This window comes from Vipera berus (assembly GCF_964194415.1).
Source record: "Vipera berus genome assembly, chromosome: 1".
NCBI classification, from domain to species: domain Eukaryota; kingdom Metazoa; phylum Chordata; class Lepidosauria; order Squamata; family Viperidae; genus Vipera; species Vipera berus.
The window spans coordinates 285,213,589-285,233,249 of record NC_138202.1 but is presented as its reverse complement, the minus strand read 5'-3'; the positions used below and the strand labels follow the sequence as shown (position 1 = coordinate 285,233,249).

The following is a 19,661-nucleotide window of genomic DNA, read 5'->3' as shown; positions in this document are numbered from 1 at the left end:
ATTCTGGGAGTTGAACTCCACACAACTTCAAGTGGTCAAGGTCGAGAAACACTCTGGCTAAACTGAGAAGTTCAAAGAACATCAGAGAAGATAGTTAATATCAAATCACATCCCCCTCACTGCTGAGAAAGGTAGTCATTATGCCTTTGAAGTCACCAAGAGTCAAGCTTATCTAGCAGACTGTTAATTGCTTCATTTAAATAGATAAAAAAGAGAAAATAGATTGGGAATTCCAGCATGTTGTTTATTAATTTCCAGCCTCTTGATCATGGGTACTCAAAATATATTGAGCTGGAACATTTTGAAATGGTTACTTTAAATTTGAAGTGGGTTGCTTGAGCTATTCTACAATTGTTTTGATCTGTAAACATCCCTGTTTGAACTCTGAGCTGACTGTTCTGAATTTGATTCAGAGCTGTTCTGAATTCAGATCACTTCTGGAATTGTTGGAACATCCTGTTTTGAAATCAAAACCACTGTTTCAAATTCAGAATATTTTGTACCCTCCATTTGAAGCTGTCATCAACTCCTGCAGGATAATATGCTGAGAGGCATCTACAGAAAGCCAAGTTTGCATCACAATGATGATATATGTGGTGATGCAAATTGCACCTTACTTGTGTCTCAACATTTGATGCAAATACAGAAATTGATTTTTTTTGTATATACTTTGATGCATTCTTTGCCATTTATCTCTCCATTCTATTGATATCTGTTCTGGTGCTATGTAGATATATAGCTGGTTCCCTGACAATTTAAATGACCCGATTCTGCATCCCATCTAGTGTGAGAAAAGAACTGTGTTTAGGTCTGCATGTAATGTACCTTTATAAACGTGCTTTGCTAAAATCATGGAATAATGCGATGGACTAAACAAATATACTTTCTCTTTAGCTCTCTGCAGGGAATTAATTGCAATATACCCAATAGTATTTTAGCAATGGTGAAGTAGCCAGTGTTATAGTATTGAGGATTTAAAAGAAGATAAGGAAGAACACTGAGCACTGATTCTTGATTTCAGGTTTTCATATTTGTCCTTTGTGTGAGGGATTTCTTTCGTAAAAGGAATTAGGAAAGACTAGACTTGAATTTTCTTGAATTCAAAGGTAAAAGCAAAGACGGAAATCTGGAGTGCTAAAAATAGTCAGAGGCATTGCCGTCAAAATCTGTTGTAGCTAAGATTAAGAACACATTTGTATTCTTGACATCAATCACTTCTCTCCTGAGTACTCTGGTACACCTTGAAATACTGTGTATGGCATCTATTGTGAGTGTTTGTTGCTCTGGATATTTGCTGATCATGGCAGTCTACTGTATTTCGGTGTGCTATAATAGGTAGAATCTCTTGAATATAAAAGTGCTGCCTGTATTTTGCCATTCTCAGCATAATTATACACTAAGTAATTATGCAATTTGGGATCAAATGTAGTTGTTGAAAAGGGTTGAAAAAGGAGACATTGGAGTGTAGGTGGTTTGATTTGATTTCAGCATGAAAAAATAAAAAGATGACATCTGTGTGGTCCTGCAACCATACAGGTTATCTCAGTGCCGGTCCGCTATGATCCTCTAATGCAGAAATGTCAAACTCGCGACGTCACGTGACGTCGCACAACGTATCAGGACGGTTTTGCCATTGCTGGCAATGGGGTGGGCACGGCTTCTATGTGACATGTCCGGCCCGTGGGCCGGCAGTTTGACACCCCTGCGCTAATGAAACTGAGTTGATACATTCATGTTATGTGTTAGTGTCAGTAATATTTCTTTAATACCACTGACACCTCAGGTTTTCCTGTGTATTCACGTTCCAAAAGAGCCCCCTAATGTTTACTGCAGTGTATGTACATGTTGAGGTTTTGCATTCATGATTGCTTTTAACACCATTCGTATATTAATGATATTTTATAAAGTGAAATACAGTGAAATATTATCTCTCTGCTGTAAATGAAGACTGGGTAATCTCAGCATGCTGCCCTATTCCCCACCACAGTGCAGTATTAAAATGACACATCTTTTTCAAATGAAACAGCTATAATTTCCAATGGTGGAAGTTAGATCTTTTTTTTAGTATGGTATTCTATTAACATGGGAAAAGTACTGTTGGTCATGTGTCTAAAATGCTAAGAATGCAACTAAACGGCTTTTGAAATATTGTAATACAAACACAGCACTTGTGACATCTTACATGCTGCAAGGTGCTCACTTAGCATGATTAAAATGGAAGATATTTTTAATCTACCTTTTGTGGGAGGACTCGGAAGCTTACCTTCTGATAAATTAACAGAGGGGAAAGCTATTGTAGTAACAAGCTGAGTAGTAGCAGCAATATGAGCAGGAGGATAGTTAGCAGGAGGCTGTTCAATAGAGGCATCTCTTCCCCCCCCCCCGTTATATTCTGATGTTGTATGATAGCTGGAAAATGGTTTCTGCCAAAGACAGTTCTTGGAGAAGAGGAGTTTAAGCAACAGATGGTTCCCATGGAGCTTGAGGAGGTGTCAGTGGATTGCCGTTCCTTCAAATGTAGTCAGATGGTATCTACTGTGGGAGTGGAGAAGCTAAAATAACAATTTTGGAAATAGCAGCTGGAGGTAGAAGACTTGGCAGGAAGGACAAGAAACACAGATTAGAGCTTCTGACTTCAGTGCCATCTCCTGGTCAGATCAGCTGATACCTGGTGGTTACACACAGATTTCTTTTGTGATTTCCTCCAGGCACAAAAATAAGTCAAAACAGTTTTAAAAGTGTAGCAAAATACAGGGAAAAAAAATGAACAGGAAAAATATTCAGATTGCTGATTGACATTTCAAAACTGGGGAATCTGACAGGGTTTCTGGCAATCCAAATTAAGTTGTCGTTGTGAAGAATATTTTTTGTGGCAATCACATAAAATTAGGAAATAAGAGCTTTTTTAAAAAAATAAACAACATTATTTATTCTAATGTTTAATAAATCTCACTTTTCTACTTAAAAAGCACTCAAATTTGTCTTAGGATTTTATTAATGTCATCTTAACTTCTGTCCCATCTATTTCTGAAAGTGTCATATAATGGGGAAAAAATCAGGTGAAATGAACCTAGCATTATGTCCAGCTGAATTTTACCAAAATCATATCTGAATAGCTTCCTGTCTATAATCTGTAACTCAAAAGACCATATATCTAGGCAAAAGTTAAAGGGGACGTTTATTAATATCCAGCATATACATTGTGACTTTGCCCTTTTTCCCTTCTGTTTCTCCCTGCAATCTCTTAGGCTTTGATTGGAATTTGGTATTCAAGTGGGATTACATGACCCCTGAGCAAAGAAGAGGACGGCAAGGAAATCCAGTTGCTCCCATAAAGTATGTTCCTGCCAACACCCTTCCCCTCACAAAACAATATTGTTGTTCTTAGTAAGTGCAACTTTGAGTTACCGTCTCCCAAGTTAGATTTGGCAGGCTCCTGTTGAATTAATTGATACCTCATACAACACAAACCCAGTATTGCCAAATGCAAGCGATGTTTCGAAATACTGCCGACTCCTGCTTGAAGACAAACATTGCTATTTTCTGCCATTTTCATGCCTTATAACAAATGTGTTGCTTTGACTGTCATTAACAGTGATGAAACTATTACTGCAAATAATACATAGCGAAACACTGCCTGCACAAAGTATGCATTCAGTTGTATAAATGATAATGTTTAACAGCATGTGTGGAATTGAAATCCATTCTGCATGAGCCTTGATTTATTGCCTTACTTCCTTGTTGTGCAACCACACCTGGAAAGTGGAAGAAATGATGCAAAGCTCTCCAATTAACACACTGGCCAAATCAGCAGATAGAGAATTACTTGATCTCATATTAGTGTGCTGGTACCAAGAAGGTTTAACAAGAGATAAAAACATATATATTTTTTTCTTGTGTTCATACTTTGAGTATTACTAGTAATAATCAAACTAGATAGACTAAAATTTTAATTTATCCAGTATTATTAAAAGAATCATTTCTCTTCCATGCAAGTATCAAAATTGGTACTGCTACAAAATTCTGTTATGCATAATAACATTGCTACCACTTGCAGTGAATTTTATAATTCTGCAAGATTCTATGAAAAATAGAAAGCATGACTCTTACAAGGTAGCAGAATTATCTATTTAAGTTGGACAGTGATCATTGGGGAACCTATTATTGAAAATGCTAGTAAAATAATTCAAAGATAGCATTCATTATTTGAGAACCAACTTATATTGTGCAGAATAACTATGGCTTGATATTATTGTGTATTATTTTGTATAGCATTTCAGAAATTTCCGGTAACCAATTACACATCTAAGGAATTAAGACCTAGTTGGCCATATATAAATCCTGAGTTCATGAGTGAGTGATAGAGTTTTCCATTGCAGCAATGATTATAGATGGCTAAAAAGGAATTGAATAGTTTTTAAATATGGACAGAAAATACTCATTTGGAACCTTAAGGTGTAATGTGTGAGTGTATACTGTAATAATTTATCTGCTCTTTACCTCTTCCTTCTTTTTAGAACTCCAATGATAGCTGGTGGACTCTTTGTGATGGACAAACTTTATTTTGAAGAATTGGGAAAGTATGATATGATGATGGATGTATGGGGTGGAGAAAATCTAGGTATGATTTTTTTACTTACAGCATTGTTTTTGAAATGAATTGAAATAAAATCTTAGCCTCATTTTTGGCAGTTCATTTCTTTAGATCTCTGCCTGGAAAGGATTAAAGCAGCAGTTGATATTTGTAAGTAGGTTATTGGCAAATATTCAGCCACAACATGGCTCCATTGTAGAATTAGACTTTTCTATAAAAAAAAAAGTATGAAGACGAAAGTCAGTGTAATGTTTAAAGAAAGCAGGCACAGGATCTTTATCTTTTAAAAAGTCATATATTACTTGAAATGCATTCTGTGCTAATTAAAAATAATTGTTGAAGTGTTCCACTTAACAAGGTTGTGAAGATATTCCGTGCATTTTAAATACTTAAAAGTAGGGCATGTAGTTCATAGGAATAGTCACCATCTGGGTATTTTATTTAAGCAAATTAAACTAATTTGGTTTTATTAGTTTAGAAATTGATACCTTAAGAGCATTTGTGATTTTATGTTAAATTATACATCTCAATTTCATTTTCTCATTCTGACACTTAGGTGCTCATGTTAAAGCCAAGTAATTGTATGATGCCCATATTATTGTGGTTATCTGCTAAACATTGGATTTTAAGCCACCTTTTACTTATTTGAACCGCAAATACAAAAAGTGGCCCATTTTGGATAGAGAAATAGAATAACTTCATAGTTACATAAGCTTAATTTCTCAATAAAAGGTGAACATGATTCTCTATCCCTTTGTCTCGATTAAAAGCAGGATTTTAAAAAAAATATGTATTCTTGTTAGATGGAAAAGAAGGATGCATAGCAAGATGGGGAAAAAAAGAAAAAAAAACCTATTCCGTATATTGGTTGCTTTCTGAATGCAGAGATTTCATTCCGTGTGTGGCAATGCGGTGGGAGTCTTGAAATCATCCCATGCAGCCGAGTCGGTCACGTCTTCCGCAAGCAACATCCTTATACCTTTCCAGGAGGAAGTGGAACTGTTTTTGCAAGGTAAATTTAAGAGTCAATAACCATTCATTCATTCATTGTATGTGGCCACCCATATCAACACGTGACCCAGGATAGCGAACAATCTTAAAATAAATTAAAAACAAATTTCCATCATAAATACGAAAATTATTTATTTATTTATTTATTTATTTATTTATTTATTTATTTATTTATTTATTTATTTATTTATTTATTTATTTATTTATTTATTTAATTTGTATACCGCCCTTCTCCCGAAGGACTCAGGGCGGTGAACAGGGCAATACATAATAAAAAACAAGGTACAAACATTAAAAAGTAATTAAACAGTAATGCCCGTAATAAATTAATACAGATTAAAAGGTTAAGATCAATTTATAAAACCCGACCCCATCCCATCAGGCCAGGCCAGCTTGTTCAAAGAGGTAGGTTTTAAGATCGCGCCGGAAGGAGCGGAGGTCAGGCGCCATCCGGAGCTCGACCGGAAGATGGTTCCATAAATCCGGCGCGCCCACAGAGAACGCCCTCCCCCTGGGGGCCACCAGTCGGCATTCTTTGACCGGTGGCACCCTGAGGAGGCCCTCTCTGTGGGAGCGTACTGGGCGGAGGGAAGTTGACGCCGGCCGCAGGTGCTCCCCAAGGTATTCCGGACCCATGCCATGTAGAAAATTAACATGCACAGCAGCCAAGAAGAATGTCACAGTCAATGGTTGTTAGCACATATAATCAGGAGATGGGCTCCTTCACCAAACAATGGAAACAAGACCAAAACTAAAACAATACCAATTAGCAGAAATGTATAATGGTTTGTTGTTGGTTTTTTTTACTTATCGGACAGCAAAAGCTTACATGTAATTTTGGATGAGTTTATTTTAAAACTTCAACATCATCATTAAAATTGGAAATAAACTGTCAGAACAATGTAATGACCTAGATTAGGGGTGTCAAACTTACCACATCACGTGACGTGTCGTGATGTATCGTGACTTTTCCCCCCATTGCTGGAGCTGGGGTGGGCGCGGTTTCGGCATGATTCATCCGGCCCGTGTGCCGGCCCCTGACCTAGACTATAGCAAATCCTTTGTTATAATTATTCATACTATATAATATATAGTATATTTTTAGTTTGGCATCTTTTTCCCCGATACATTTAGTGTATACTATCCATGTGTTAATATTAATATCTTCCTTGGTAAGCCAGAAGGTTTCTTTCAAATCTTTTTGTTAAAAACAGAAAAAAGAATCAGTATGTGTGTGTCCAACATACATTCAAGTTTTGTATAGATCTACCTTGATTATCAGATATTAGCCTCTGTACCAAATTGCTTAATAAGATGGCATTTGGCTAGTAAAATCTGGGAGCTGACTTTACAGATCTGGGAAGCATCTTGTTGGGAGAAGTCTTAGGATTTGGCGCTTGCTAAGCGGCAGGTATGAACAAAGGGAATTGAAGATTGAGCAGAAGAATTCAGAACTCTTCTGAATAGCCAGAAATGTGCTTGACATGCTTTAAAAGGTAGAACCACATCAGGGAAAGTGGAATACTGCATCCCTGCTAATCTCACTTCTTCCAGTAGTTTTGGAATGACGTGATGAAATATCTGGAAAAGACTGCGTGATCTGTTTTCTCATGTGAGCTGTCCTGAGAGCACAGATGTGCCGAAGGCATAAGGTAACTGTGACTTAAAAATGAGACTGTGTCTCTTCTACAAGATAAATGAGTATTACTTCTATTTAGCCAGGGCTTTGGAGTACGGAAGAGTGCTAGATGTACCCTTTAGTCTAAGCGTAGGGATTACAGTGATGAGGAATTAATGATCCTTCGGGCCATTTTCCTTCCACAAAGACAAACCCCGAAGAAAGGAGCTAAAGAATAGAAAGCCAACAAATGGTGTTTTTTGAGAGGTAATTTATTCTGCCTGGCGGTTTCCTTAAAAGTGGGAGGCTTTTCGCTTTTCCAAAGGAGTAAACCAATACCAGGGAACAAAATTAATACTGTGCCTTAAATTATTTCCAGAAATACACGCAGAGCAGCAGAAGTCTGGATGGATGAATACAAAAATTTCTATTATGCAGCAGTGCCTTCTGCCAGAAATGTACCTTATGGCAAGTAAGTCCAGTTATTTCTTTCAGCCATTTGAGCCTATTGACCGGAAGTGGCAGGGTCGAAATAAATGGCATTAAAATAAGCACCAAACCTTTAATCTTTGGCTGTAATCAGAAGAAGGCAAGATGGTATTGCCCATTTTAGGACTTCTAGTGGCTAGTGGCTAGGGCAGCTGGAATGATGGGAATTGAGGCCTAAACGTTGCAGACCATACTAAGCTTCCAGCTTCTTACTTAAATAATAAAGGTAAAGGTAAAGGTAAAGGTTCCCCCGCACATGCGTGCTAGTCGTTTCCGACTCTAGGGGCCGGTGCTCATCTCCGTTTCAAAGCCAAAGAGCCAGCGCTTGTCCGAGGACGTCTCCGTGGTCATGTGGCCGGCATGACTAGACGCCAAAGGCGCACGGAACGCTGTTACCTTCCCACCGTAGTGGTCCCTATTTTTCTACTTGCATTTTTACGTGCTTTCAAACTGCTAGGTGGGCAGAAGCTGGGACGAGTAACAGGCGCTCACTCTGTTATGCGGCACTCGGGATTCGACCCGCCAAACTGCCGACCTTCTGATCGACAAGCTCAGCGTCCTAACCCACTGAGCCACCGCGTCCCTCCACTTAAATAATAGGTTGTCCATAAAAATAGCTTTTGGATTGGCGAAGTTTTTAGATGCAATGAAAAGCTTTTTCTCTTGACAGTATTCAAAGCCGAATGGAGTTGAGAAAGAGACTTAGCTGCAAACCATTCAAGTGGTACCTTGAAAATGTATATCCTGAATTAAGGTAAAAATTTTTGCCTATGTAAAATTATTTTAACTGATGCCAGACTGATAAATGTACTTTGGATTTTTTGTCTTCTGGGCCTTCCTTCTAATCCAGGGGTGTCAAACTCGCAACGTCAAGTGACGTGTTGCGTCACACATCTTGACTTTTTTTCCATTGCTGGCAATGGGGTGGGCGCAGTTTTGGCATGACGCATCCGGCTTGTGGGTCGGCAGTTTGACACCCCTGTTCTAACCTCTTTTTCGTCTGATCTAATGTCTTCATAACCTGCAGCATGGTTAGGTGGCGGATATCAGCCCAAGATAAACTCTGGCTGTCAATTCCCGTGTGCCATAGAGGGTTGTTCTTCAGCAGCCAATTCAGTCAGCTGCCATAGTCAGATCTGGGGCTTGAAGTAAGGAAGCATTTCTGCATTGTTACTCATCCCTTTCTACCTCCGAAAATTGTTGGCTTATTGGAAATCTTGATGACAGAACTAGATAGTCTTGATTGTACAGCAGTGATAAAAAGAGCCAGAGTTATTGATAGGAATGTTTGCATAGCCCTAAGTCAGGGGTAGGCAACCTTGGCTCTTTTATGACTCGTGGACTTCAACTCCCAGAATTCCTGAGCCAGCCATGCTGGCTCAGGAATTCTGGGAGTTGAAGTCCACGAGTCATAAAAGAGCCAAGGTTGCCTACCCCTGCCATAAGTATAACCTCTTCATTTCTCTACCTCCTAAATGTGAGCACTCCTGAAGAGGAAGTAATTTTCAAAGTGGGAATAAGAATGGATCCACACCATTCAGAAAGCAAATGGCACTGATGATCAAATGCAATTAGATCTATTTTCATTCCTTCATTTAATGAAGGAAATAGGTTTAACCCAATCAGTACAGTGTAATTTTCTTACAGCTTAATCAGCAAATAGATTCTGCCAGAATTCATTGTGTGCTAAAATAGCCTTATCTAAGCCACCCAAAGTTGTCGTGAGCCACCCAGAGTCACTCATGTGTGAGTTGGGTGGCTATTAAAAAAATGTTTTAATAAGTAATTCATTTCTTTATCAACTTTAATTTTAAATCTGTTGAAATCAGAGGACTTGCTGATTGGGAAACTTTGTAATTGCTCTCTCTGTATCACTGCTCTCGAGGTCTCCAGCTCTTCTTGAGCTTAGAATGAAATTTGGGGGTTTGGTGAGAAACTGAATAAAACTAAAATTCTGGAAAATTGTACTGAATTGCGTAGTTCAGGGGTCTTTAAATTTGGCCCTCTTATGACTTGTGGACTTCAACTCTTCAATTTTGGGAGTTGAAGTCTACAAGTCATAAAAGGGCCACGTTTGAAGACCCCTGGCATAGATGCATCTCTAACATTGATATCAAGTAGAATAAGTTTTTAAAGTTGCATTTTGCTTAGAATTAACAAGCTTCTCTCTCTCTCTCTCTCCCCCTCCCCCTCCCCAGGGTACCTGATCACCAGGATATAGCTTTTGGGGCTTTGCAGCAAGGAACCAATTGCCTTGACACATTAGGCCATTTTGCAGATGGCGTTGTCGGTGTTTATGAATGTCATAATGCTGGGGGAAATCAGGCAAGTATAGTAATAATAGATCAAAAAATCATCACCTGGTTCTTAAACAGGGGTGAAAAATCAACTTGAGTTCTAATTCTTTGCAACACCCCAACATGAACTTTGATCATATAACCATAACTGTGGGAGCCTCACTATCTGTCACTGCAGGCACCGATTGTAAATCCCTTCATTCAGCACCATCGCAACTTAGACTGATTAGGAGCAAACAGTCATTAAGCAAGATATATACACACACAGAGAGAAAGAGAGAGTACGTATACAAACACACACACACACACACACACACACACATTTTACAAAGGTTTAATATAAGGGTTATGAAAAAATTAAAAGGTTAAAACTAAAAAAAAGAAGAAGAAACTTAGAAGAGAAATGAAATGGGACAAAGGATTTTAGTTGACCTGCCCTTCTCAGTTGCGTGGGTTTATTGCTTTTCTGAATGCAAAATAGTTAGAGTGACCACAGTTACTCTGCAGGAATCAGATGAGCCTCCCTCCCCCCCACACACACCCCTTTCCCTTTATGAATTCTTGTGAAGGGGAAGTACATCTCCTTTGCGTTTGCTGAGAAGAAGAGCAGAAGCTGAAGAGCAAATGTCTGTCGCTTCTGTTGACTGGAGGTCTATTTCCCCTGCTGCCTTGCCAGTTCTCGCATCAAGAGATCACTTCTTCCTTGTTTATTTCCTTCCCTGTTCAGTTCCTGCTATTCCTACTTCTCTCCCTCCCCACATCTCCCATGTTCTTTTTCCTCTCTTCTCGCCTCTTCCTCCCTCTTCCTTTCCTCTCTTGTTTGGGTTGGAAAAAGGGAGGGAGGGGCTGCTAAATATTTTTCTTCATTCTTCGGCGTGAAATTGGCTCATGATCAGTTTGCGTAAATGGGAATCAATTAAATTTACACTTAGGGTATTTTATTTTATAGGGGATTAATGTTAACCAGTAGCTGATCATTCAGTTAAGATGCATTGATTTATCCTTCTCCCTTCTTCTAGAGTGTGGCTTCTTTTAGATGTGTGTGTGTGTGTGTGTGTGTGTGTATCTACACACACACAAAGGTGTGACACACAGATACAGAAGTACATCACATTCACAGATGTTTATTTGGGGGTGGAAGGATTGACTCCAGTTTGTTTTTTGGAGTGGCAAATTTAAATTGACTCGGTATAGATCAGGGGTAGGCAACCTCGGCTCTTTTATGACTCATGGACTTCAACTCCCAGAATTCCTGAGTCAGCACTGACTCAGTAATTCTGGGAGTTGAAGTCCATGAGTCATAAAAGAGCCGAGGTTGCCTACCCCTGGTATAGATGGAGAAATTGGGCATCACATAAGTTTTCTGTCTTCTGTAGAGAGATGAGAGGTTTGTCTTATTTGGTAAATATGATAACTGGATGCTGTTGCGCCATAGCACCAGCAGATGGAGGTATATGACAATTATTTCTCGTGAAACTTACAAGATTACTGTAGGTCTAGTCTAGTGAATATAGTACATAAATGTAAATATATTCTGACCTAATATTGAGCTTCCAAAGAAAGATGCGATTTGACTTTTTCTTTCAAAAGAAAAAAAAGGAATGCAAATTACCAGCAGTGTTAGATGAGGCCAGCCATTTACACCCTCTGCCCCTGTAGTTGTTTTATTGCATTATGAGATGTGAATAATGTGAAATACATATAATTAGCTTATTACAGCGGAATTTATACAATATAAATCAGAAATTGTTAACAGTAGGATGGCTTTAAAACTTTAAAAATATAGTTTCTGAAATGTTAATAAATATAAGGTTGTTTGAATTGTACAATTAAAGCTAAGTATGGCATTGCTGGGGAATTTTAAAATGCTTTATATTATTTCATAGTATCATATAAAAATGATTGCTGTCCTTGAACTTAATTCTTAATGTCCTTGATGTTAATACTTAATACTAGAGCCTCCACTGTACTGTTATTTCATATTGCTTAGAAATGTTAAAAAGAAAAAAGGAGCTGCTTGAAAAAAAGTAGTTAAGTATTTGATTTCTTAACTGCCCCCTTTACTTTTTCAACATTTCATTATTAAATGAGTTTTCCCCACAAAATAAAAATTGGATAGTTAGAAGATGGGATTAAAAGAGATGGAATGATTGCAGGCAGGATGTGGACGTGGGGGTAATTCTGTGTCCTCGCTTTATGTTCCAGGAATGGGCCTTAACAAAGGACAAGTCAGTGAAGCACATGGATTTGTGCCTTACGGTTGTGGATCTAGCTGCTGGCTCACTCATCAAACTTCAGGGCTGCAGAGAGAATGACAATAGACAGGTCAGTACCTGGAATGCAGCCAGAGTTTTGAATGCTCTCCAAGATGAGATAGGACCCTCTAGAGCAGGGGTGGGGAACCTTGGCTCTTTTATGACTTGTGGACTTCAACTCCCAGAATTTCTGAGCCAGCCATGCTGGCTGAGTAATTCTGGGAGTTGAAGTCCACAAGTCATAAAAGAGCCAAGGTTCCCCACCCCTGCTGTAGACTTACGCCTCTTTCCAATAGCCTGGTCCTTCCTTATGAACTCTGAGGTCTTGGGACTTGGTCCGGTGTGGGATTTCTGGCATGCTGCTATAATGCAATCCAATTATAGCCTGGATGTAGAAGCTGAGTCTGCCTAGAAGCTCCTAGAAACCAGGGATTACAGTCCCTCGGGTAGGCTTGAAGAAATGTTGAAAAAAAACCTGCAACTATCAGTGAGACCAAAGAACACATTTATTAAATATAAAAGACTAGTCGCTTAACTGTGTTTAAATAATTTAAGCTGACTTTTTAATTAAAACTGAACTAATATGAAATTGAAATAAATGTAGGGTTTATCCTACCTTCATCCTTTATGTTCAGGCTCTTTTATGACTCACAGACTTCAACTTCCAGAATTCCTGAGTCAGCTATGCTTTGGTGACTTGGTGGAGCAGTGGGCTAATGCCTCCTTAAGTAACACCAGCTGCCTGCAATTAGTGCAGGTTCGCATCCCACCAGGCTCAAGGTTGACTCAGCCTTCCATCCTTCCGAGGTAGGTAAAATGAGGACCCAGATTGTTGGGGGCAATTAAGCTGACTTTGTAATAATGCCGCATGGGGTGTGTGTGAAAGCCCTAATAAGCAGGCATATACATAGAATGAAGGCTACTGCTAAGCTTGTAAGCCGCCCTGAGTCTTCGGAGAAGGGCGGGATATAAATGGAATTAAAATAAAAAATAAAAATAAACCCTGAAATAGATTTGGAAAGAGCAAGAACTTTGATTAAATGGAAATGTTGCTAAGCATAGAACTGTTGAGTTAATTTGTAGCTGTTTCTGCTGTTTTCTTTTTATGTGCTTATCTAAAGCATTAGTTTGGATCATTGGAAAGAAAAAAGATTTACTATTTATGATTCAAAAATATAAATATGTGAGAAACATGTTTTGAAAGACCTTTGCAGCTTGTTCTCATATATACCCTGCCACAAAGGAATAACTAAAATTATGAAATTTAGAATCAACCAAGCTTCCTTCCCATGGACAGAAGACAATCCATGGGAAATGTGAATCCGTAATCAATAGCTTTAGCAGCAATAATAAATCTAATTATGCTATGCATATTTAAATTAGCCAAACCCTGGAGCAGTGGTAGCAATCTTCTGTCACAATGGCAAGCCCTTTAAGATTATATAATTGTTAATCATATAAGTGAAGAAATGAGGAAAACTGTGGTTAAAGAAATTGATCCAATAATAATCATTGATAATTGATGAATCAACCACAATAAGCAAAAAAACTACCCTCATAGTATTTGTTCGATGCTGTATCGAAGGTATGGGAATGAATTCACCGGTAAATTTGTTTTTGGACTTGGTAGAACTTGAAAAAGTAACAGCAGAAGGGATATTTGATTCCTTACTCCAATGTCTTTACTCTTATGGGATGACAGAAGATTATTTGAAATAATATTTGATTTCTCTGGCATGCAATGGTGCCGCTGAGATGATGGGATGTAAAAGCGGAGTGAAAAAATTGCTGTCAGAACGTTTTCCGTCTATTATAGTTTGGCATTGTGCTAATCACAGACTAGAATTATCAGTAAGCGATGCTGCCAAGGAAACTTCAGGAATAGATTCCGATCATTTATTGATAAACTGTATGTCATATACCATATACCATCATATACCAAGGAAGGAACAGAGGAAGGAAGGAATGGAGGGTGGGAGGGAGGAAGGAAAGAACAGAGGATGGAAGGGAGGGAGGTGGGAGGGACCATGTCCCAGCACTCGCCCTGGTCCCACCCTTCTCTGCCAGAGACCCTCAGATCTGCCCCAGTCCTACCCAGGAACCCCTGAAGCAAGTGATGTCGAGCTGGCCATGCCCACCCAGTAGGCCATGCCCATCCTAGCCACACCCACCCAGTAGACCACGCCCATCCTAGCCACCCCCAGCTGCCCCCCCCGAGGACAACCATAAATGCTGATGTGGCCCTCAATGAAATTGAGTTTGACACCCCTGTTCTAGGTTCATTTTCTTCCTGTGTCATTTAAGATTGTAGTCCCAGAGAAGAGGCCGATCCACTCTCTGTTGCTCATGTCATTTTCCTGTGCCGGTTTATGTTTTGTTGCTGGACTTTGAGTCAATTCTTGCTCTTTAAGAAATAATGCTATGGATTCTAAGAAGACAACAGCAAACTGGACAGTTTTTACAAAACTTCTCCTTAGCTAAGTATAGGAAGGACTATGGAACAGAAAAATTCAGTGTGCTTGTTTAAAAAAAAAAGCAGAGGAGATGACATAAAGCTATGTTACATATGAAGACATTTTAAAGCCTTGAGAGCTTGAAACTTGTTTTCATCTGAATGCAGGTTGGATGGTTTGGAGCCCATCTAATTTATTTATTTTATTTATTTTAATTCCATTTATATCCCGCCCTTCTCCGAAGACTCAGGGCGGCTTACAAGCTTAGCAGTAGCCTTCATTCTATGTACATGCCTGCTTATTAGGGCTTTCATACACCCCCCAAGCAGCATTATTACAAAGTCAGCTTAATTGCCCCCAACAATCTGGGTCCTCATTTTACCTACCTCGGAAGGATGGAAGGCTGAGTCAACCTTGAGCCTGGTGGGACTCGAACCTGCACTAATTGCAGGCAGCTGGTGTTACTTAAGGAGGCATTAGCCCACTGCTCCACCAGGCAGTGGGCTAATACAGGTAGTCGTCGACTTACGACCAAAATTTCTGTTAAGTGAATTTTACTACCCCATTTTACTACCTTTCTTGCCACTGTTGTTAAGTTAGTAACTTAACTGACTTCCCCATTGACTTTGCTTGTCAGAAGGTTGGAAAAGGTTGATCACATGACCCTGGGACACTGCAACCGTCATAAATATGAACCAGTTGTCAAGCATCTGAATTTTGATCAGGTGACCCTGGGGATGCTGCAGTGGTCGCAAGTGTGAAAAACGGTCATAAGTCACTTTTTCAGTGTCATTGTCACTTCAAATGGCCACTAAATGAACTGTTGTAAGTTGAGGACATGACCTTAGGAATGTTGGGTGTTTTTTTTAAAAAAATTTGTACTTATCTAATCTGTGTACCTTTTTCTTTTGTAGAAATGGGAACAAATAGAAAGCAATACCAAACTGCGGTACGTGGGCAGCAACTTGTGTTTAGACAGCCGAAATGCCAAAAATGGTGGTCTGACTGTTGAAGTCTGCAGTCCTTCACTGTCACAGCAGTGGAAGTTCACACTTAATCTACAGCAGTAGAAACCCTCGGACAGAAGTACTGTCTCATTTCCTAAACCTTGGGCAACATTTTGATTGCATTACCGATACTTTATATACCTCAGTATTCCATCATTATTTGAAAAGTAAAGTGAACATAAGGAAATCAAAGGATCCTGCCATCATCTGATCAAACATAGCTGAAGCAGTGCTTAACCCCCCCCCCCACTCTTCCATCAAGGCCTGTTGGCTCCTCCCCACCTTCAACTTAGTATTTTCAGAGCAGATGATTAACCTCCTTAGAAACCACAGATACATGGTAGAATCCTGCTTTCAACACCGGGAAGGGATGGGCATACTTGGGAGGGAAGTGGTGGGAAGAATCTCACGAGCAGTCTCCACTAACATAAAAATAGGCGTTTGTGGTTTCCAGCAGTCAAAAGCATCATTTGGAAGGTTTTGCCATGTGTACTTGATATTTCGGACCATGGACTTTTCTATGACGAGACTCCAGATATAAACGCTATATATAAATATAAATATATAAATATATATATATATATATATATAAAATATATATTGTCGAAATTTACAACTTTCTTATCAATTTTTCATCATCCTGTAATTTATCAACAAAGCGTTTTAACACTTGACTGGAAAATAAGATTGGACAGTTGTAGAAGAACAGCATTTTGTGAAGATGCAAGTTTGTGCCGCTGCATTGTGTTCACGCAAACACTGGATGCTTCTGCTTTGTAAAGTGTGCCTTTTTTTTTCCCACTTCGTTCTCCTGAAAGTGGCCAGACCTCTGTTGCAGAGGTTAGTGGAATGGCAGAAAGAGGCTTGCCCGCTTCATCTCACCAGCATTGTCACCTTCTGTTCAGGAATTACATGCCATGTGCTCTGGATAACTCGGTGTATTTGTATTGAGCAACTTTCGACTACCTTGCGTCGAAAACTAGGTTTTAAAATGCAGCTTTGGGACTTTGGTTCTTGGTTTCTCTTCTTTGCTGTTAACTCCTTTTAAAAAGTTGTCAGAATGACAGATAGCACAAGACCACAAGTAGCCTTCTTGTGAAGTTACAAGCAGCCTATTACTAATGACCAACACTGCAGCTGATAGGCATCTGCTTTTGAGCATCATGGTTTGAGGTTTTTCTTTTATGACATTTCACTATGTCTCAAGATTGGTGCAGAAGTAAAACTTTGGAAGTGATTGTTCCATTCCATTTTATATCATAGCAATGTCATCACTGTGTGCGTTGTCCGCATCAACTGTTTTTTAAAACACCGTTTATGTAAGATTTTAAACAGAAATGAAAACGTTCAGAGAACATGCCCCCCCCAATGATTACAAAATGACAAAGGTAAATTATTATGCAATCATTTCTTGACAGTGTTCGTCTTCTGGCTACATGCATTTGAGAGTATTCTGGAAAGTGCATTTTTCCATGACGGCCACAGTATTTGTTGCAAAAAAAAAAAAGGGCATCTTTCCACTCAAATGAGGACTTTGGTTTTGCAATGCTTCAGATAAGCCAGTGAAGCTTTGAATTTATATGGCATGCTTGTGGTTTCTGTTGATACTGTTTTGAGGTACTACATTGTTTTAATTAAGAATGATGGTTCCATTCTTATTACTCTTTTCCAGACTAAATTTGCCTCTCTGTGATTAAAACCTCTCATGTAATTATGTCCTTGACAGGAAAAATAATAAATGCGGTCTTTGCCTTTTTTTTTGAAATTCATTTTTTTAAGGCTGCCCAAGTCATGAGATGAAGGTAACATTCACTTATAAAACTGTGGCATTGGGGAGAGCACTGAAGTGCTTATTAAGTAGCCAACTAATTATAATCCAGGACTTTGGAGGAAGAACTCTTGTGGGGGGGGGGGAGAAAGGAAGCTAAATTGTAAAGGGTTTTTTTGAGGGAGGGTGGTAGAAGTTATTCAACGAATAGCCGATTTTGAATTCTGCAAGGCTATTATCTTGACTAATATTTAAGCAGGTGTGTTAGCAGGATTTCAAAAAACAAAAAGTCTTAAATGTTATCTATGTGTTGTATTCAAGTTCTAGGGATGAAAGTGATCATTAGGCATGGACGCTGGATCAGAAAATGCAGTAATGTGATGCTAGCTATGTTTACATGACACAGTGTGCCAAAGTTATTTACTGTGACTACGTTCTTCTTTCTTTTCTTTTTTTTCACAACTATGAACTTCATGTGTATTGTACCAAGCACTGCTTTTGCACACCTCCTTGTCAGTGCAAAATACTAAAGACCTTGTTGAAAAAGATTTTCAAACGAATTGAAGATAATGCAGAGGCATTCAGTGGTAGGTATTGAAGTTAGATACAGGAAATAGTTGAACCTTCCCTCGATCTTTTTTTTTATTGTAAACTACCAGGAAATTTAATAAGCAGTTACCATGTCATCTCTGTCCTAATCTTAGCTACTTTAAAGCAGAAATAATGGTGGTACATGTACATTTCCTTTTACAAATTAAATGTGGTTTAGAAAATTATTTCTGTTGGTTCTTTAAAATCTGCTGTACAGAGCTTGTACTTTGTTCATTTTATAGATGGAAACCATCCTTGAAAAAAACTGTTTGTTTAACTTAAGAAAATAAATACTTTATAGATAAGATAACAGAGTCTGCTGTCATTCTGTCTGCACTGCTGAAATCCTGGTCAGCGTACCTGAACTTTAGTGAACACCTTTTGATCTACTCGGTCAACTCTTGCCTCTTGCCTTTATCTGCCACAATGTCCACAGTTAACAATGAACTTGGGACATTTTTTTTTGCATGTGCTTCACAAATAGAAAGTTGTCTTGCGGGGATGGGGACTTTAAAAACCCAACCTTTTGCTATATTTGGGTCGCCTGTGATTGATTTTTACCAATTTCATGTTTTCTAGATGAGAACTGATTTGGGCAAGTATTTTACTGCTGAATGCAATTTTTATATTGTAAACAAAAATCTAAAACTGGGCACAAGCGTCTATTAAGAGTACAGCTATTTTACCTTAACTTTCTTTAATTGAGTTTAAGAGCACATCACAATCTGCCTACAATTTAAATGGCATGGAAAATATAGCCAAACTTATTTTTTTATTTCTTAAAGATGAGAATGCTCAGTGAAACGTGATATTCTCATCAATCACTTTTGCCAATACAAATTTAGGGAAGTTTGATGTTAGTGTTTTAATTTTGAAAACAAATGTACAAAACTAAAATTTGAAATAAAAGAGCTTTAATTTGCCAGTTAAAGTGATAAATTTACCAACTCTGCACTTAGGGAATTGGTACACATGAAGTACTTTTGTAAATCAAGGTGCTATAAATTTATTAAAATAACTTAATTCATGGAGGTAGAATTAAAAACTATTTGCTTTGTATTTTGTATTTTACTCTATAATAAAATGTATAATAATAATAATAATAATAATAATAATAATAATAAAGAAAACTGCAATTGGAATCCAGCAAAATAAGGGGACCTTAGTGAACATTAGGCTGGTCTTCTAAGCCAGGGCTTTTCAACCGGTGGTACACGTACCACCTGTGGTACATTAGCACATGGCAGGTGGTACGTAGCCCTGCCCAGCCAAGTGCAGTGGGGGAGAGAACGAGCCAGCGCAGGCAAGGATTTATTGTGAGATAGTCCTCCAGAGCTTCAGAGTGGCTGTGGTGAGGCAAAGGCCCCAGGCTCACTTCTGGTTCACTCCCCCGCCCTCCCCCATGAGAAAGGAGGAGGAGGGGCAGAGACAGGAGGCAGTTTGGGCAGGAGAGGGAGAGAGAAAAGAAGCAGCCTTGGGAGGAGGCGGAGTCAGCTTTAGCTGCACAGAAAGGAAAGAAGAAGGAGGGTTGAGGGGAGAGGAGATCAAGCAGGTCGGCCATGAGCTGTTCTACAACTT

General features: G+C 38.8%; 1 protein-coding gene across 1 annotated transcript in view; it reads left to right on the top strand.

The window, feature by feature from the left end:
- The window catches only part of GALNT2 (polypeptide N-acetylgalactosaminyltransferase 2), a 75,376-nt gene extending 56,992 nt beyond the window's left edge, over positions 1–18,384 (top strand). Inside the window, exons 9-16 of the mRNA XM_081312708.1 lie at positions 3,249–3,336; positions 4,518–4,621; positions 5,480–5,606; positions 7,603–7,695; positions 8,383–8,466; positions 9,911–10,037; positions 12,215–12,334; positions 15,632–18,384. Of these exons, the coding sequence (XP_081168834.1) occupies positions 3,249–3,336; positions 4,518–4,621; positions 5,480–5,606; positions 7,603–7,695; positions 8,383–8,466; positions 9,911–10,037; positions 12,215–12,334; positions 15,632–15,787 (899 nt within the window). The 3' untranslated portion in view covers positions 15,788–18,384. The remainder of the gene's footprint in view (positions 1–3,248; positions 3,337–4,517; positions 4,622–5,479; positions 5,607–7,602; positions 7,696–8,382; positions 8,467–9,910; positions 10,038–12,214; positions 12,335–15,631) is intronic.
- The last annotated feature ends 1,277 nt before the right edge of the window (positions 18,385–19,661 follow it).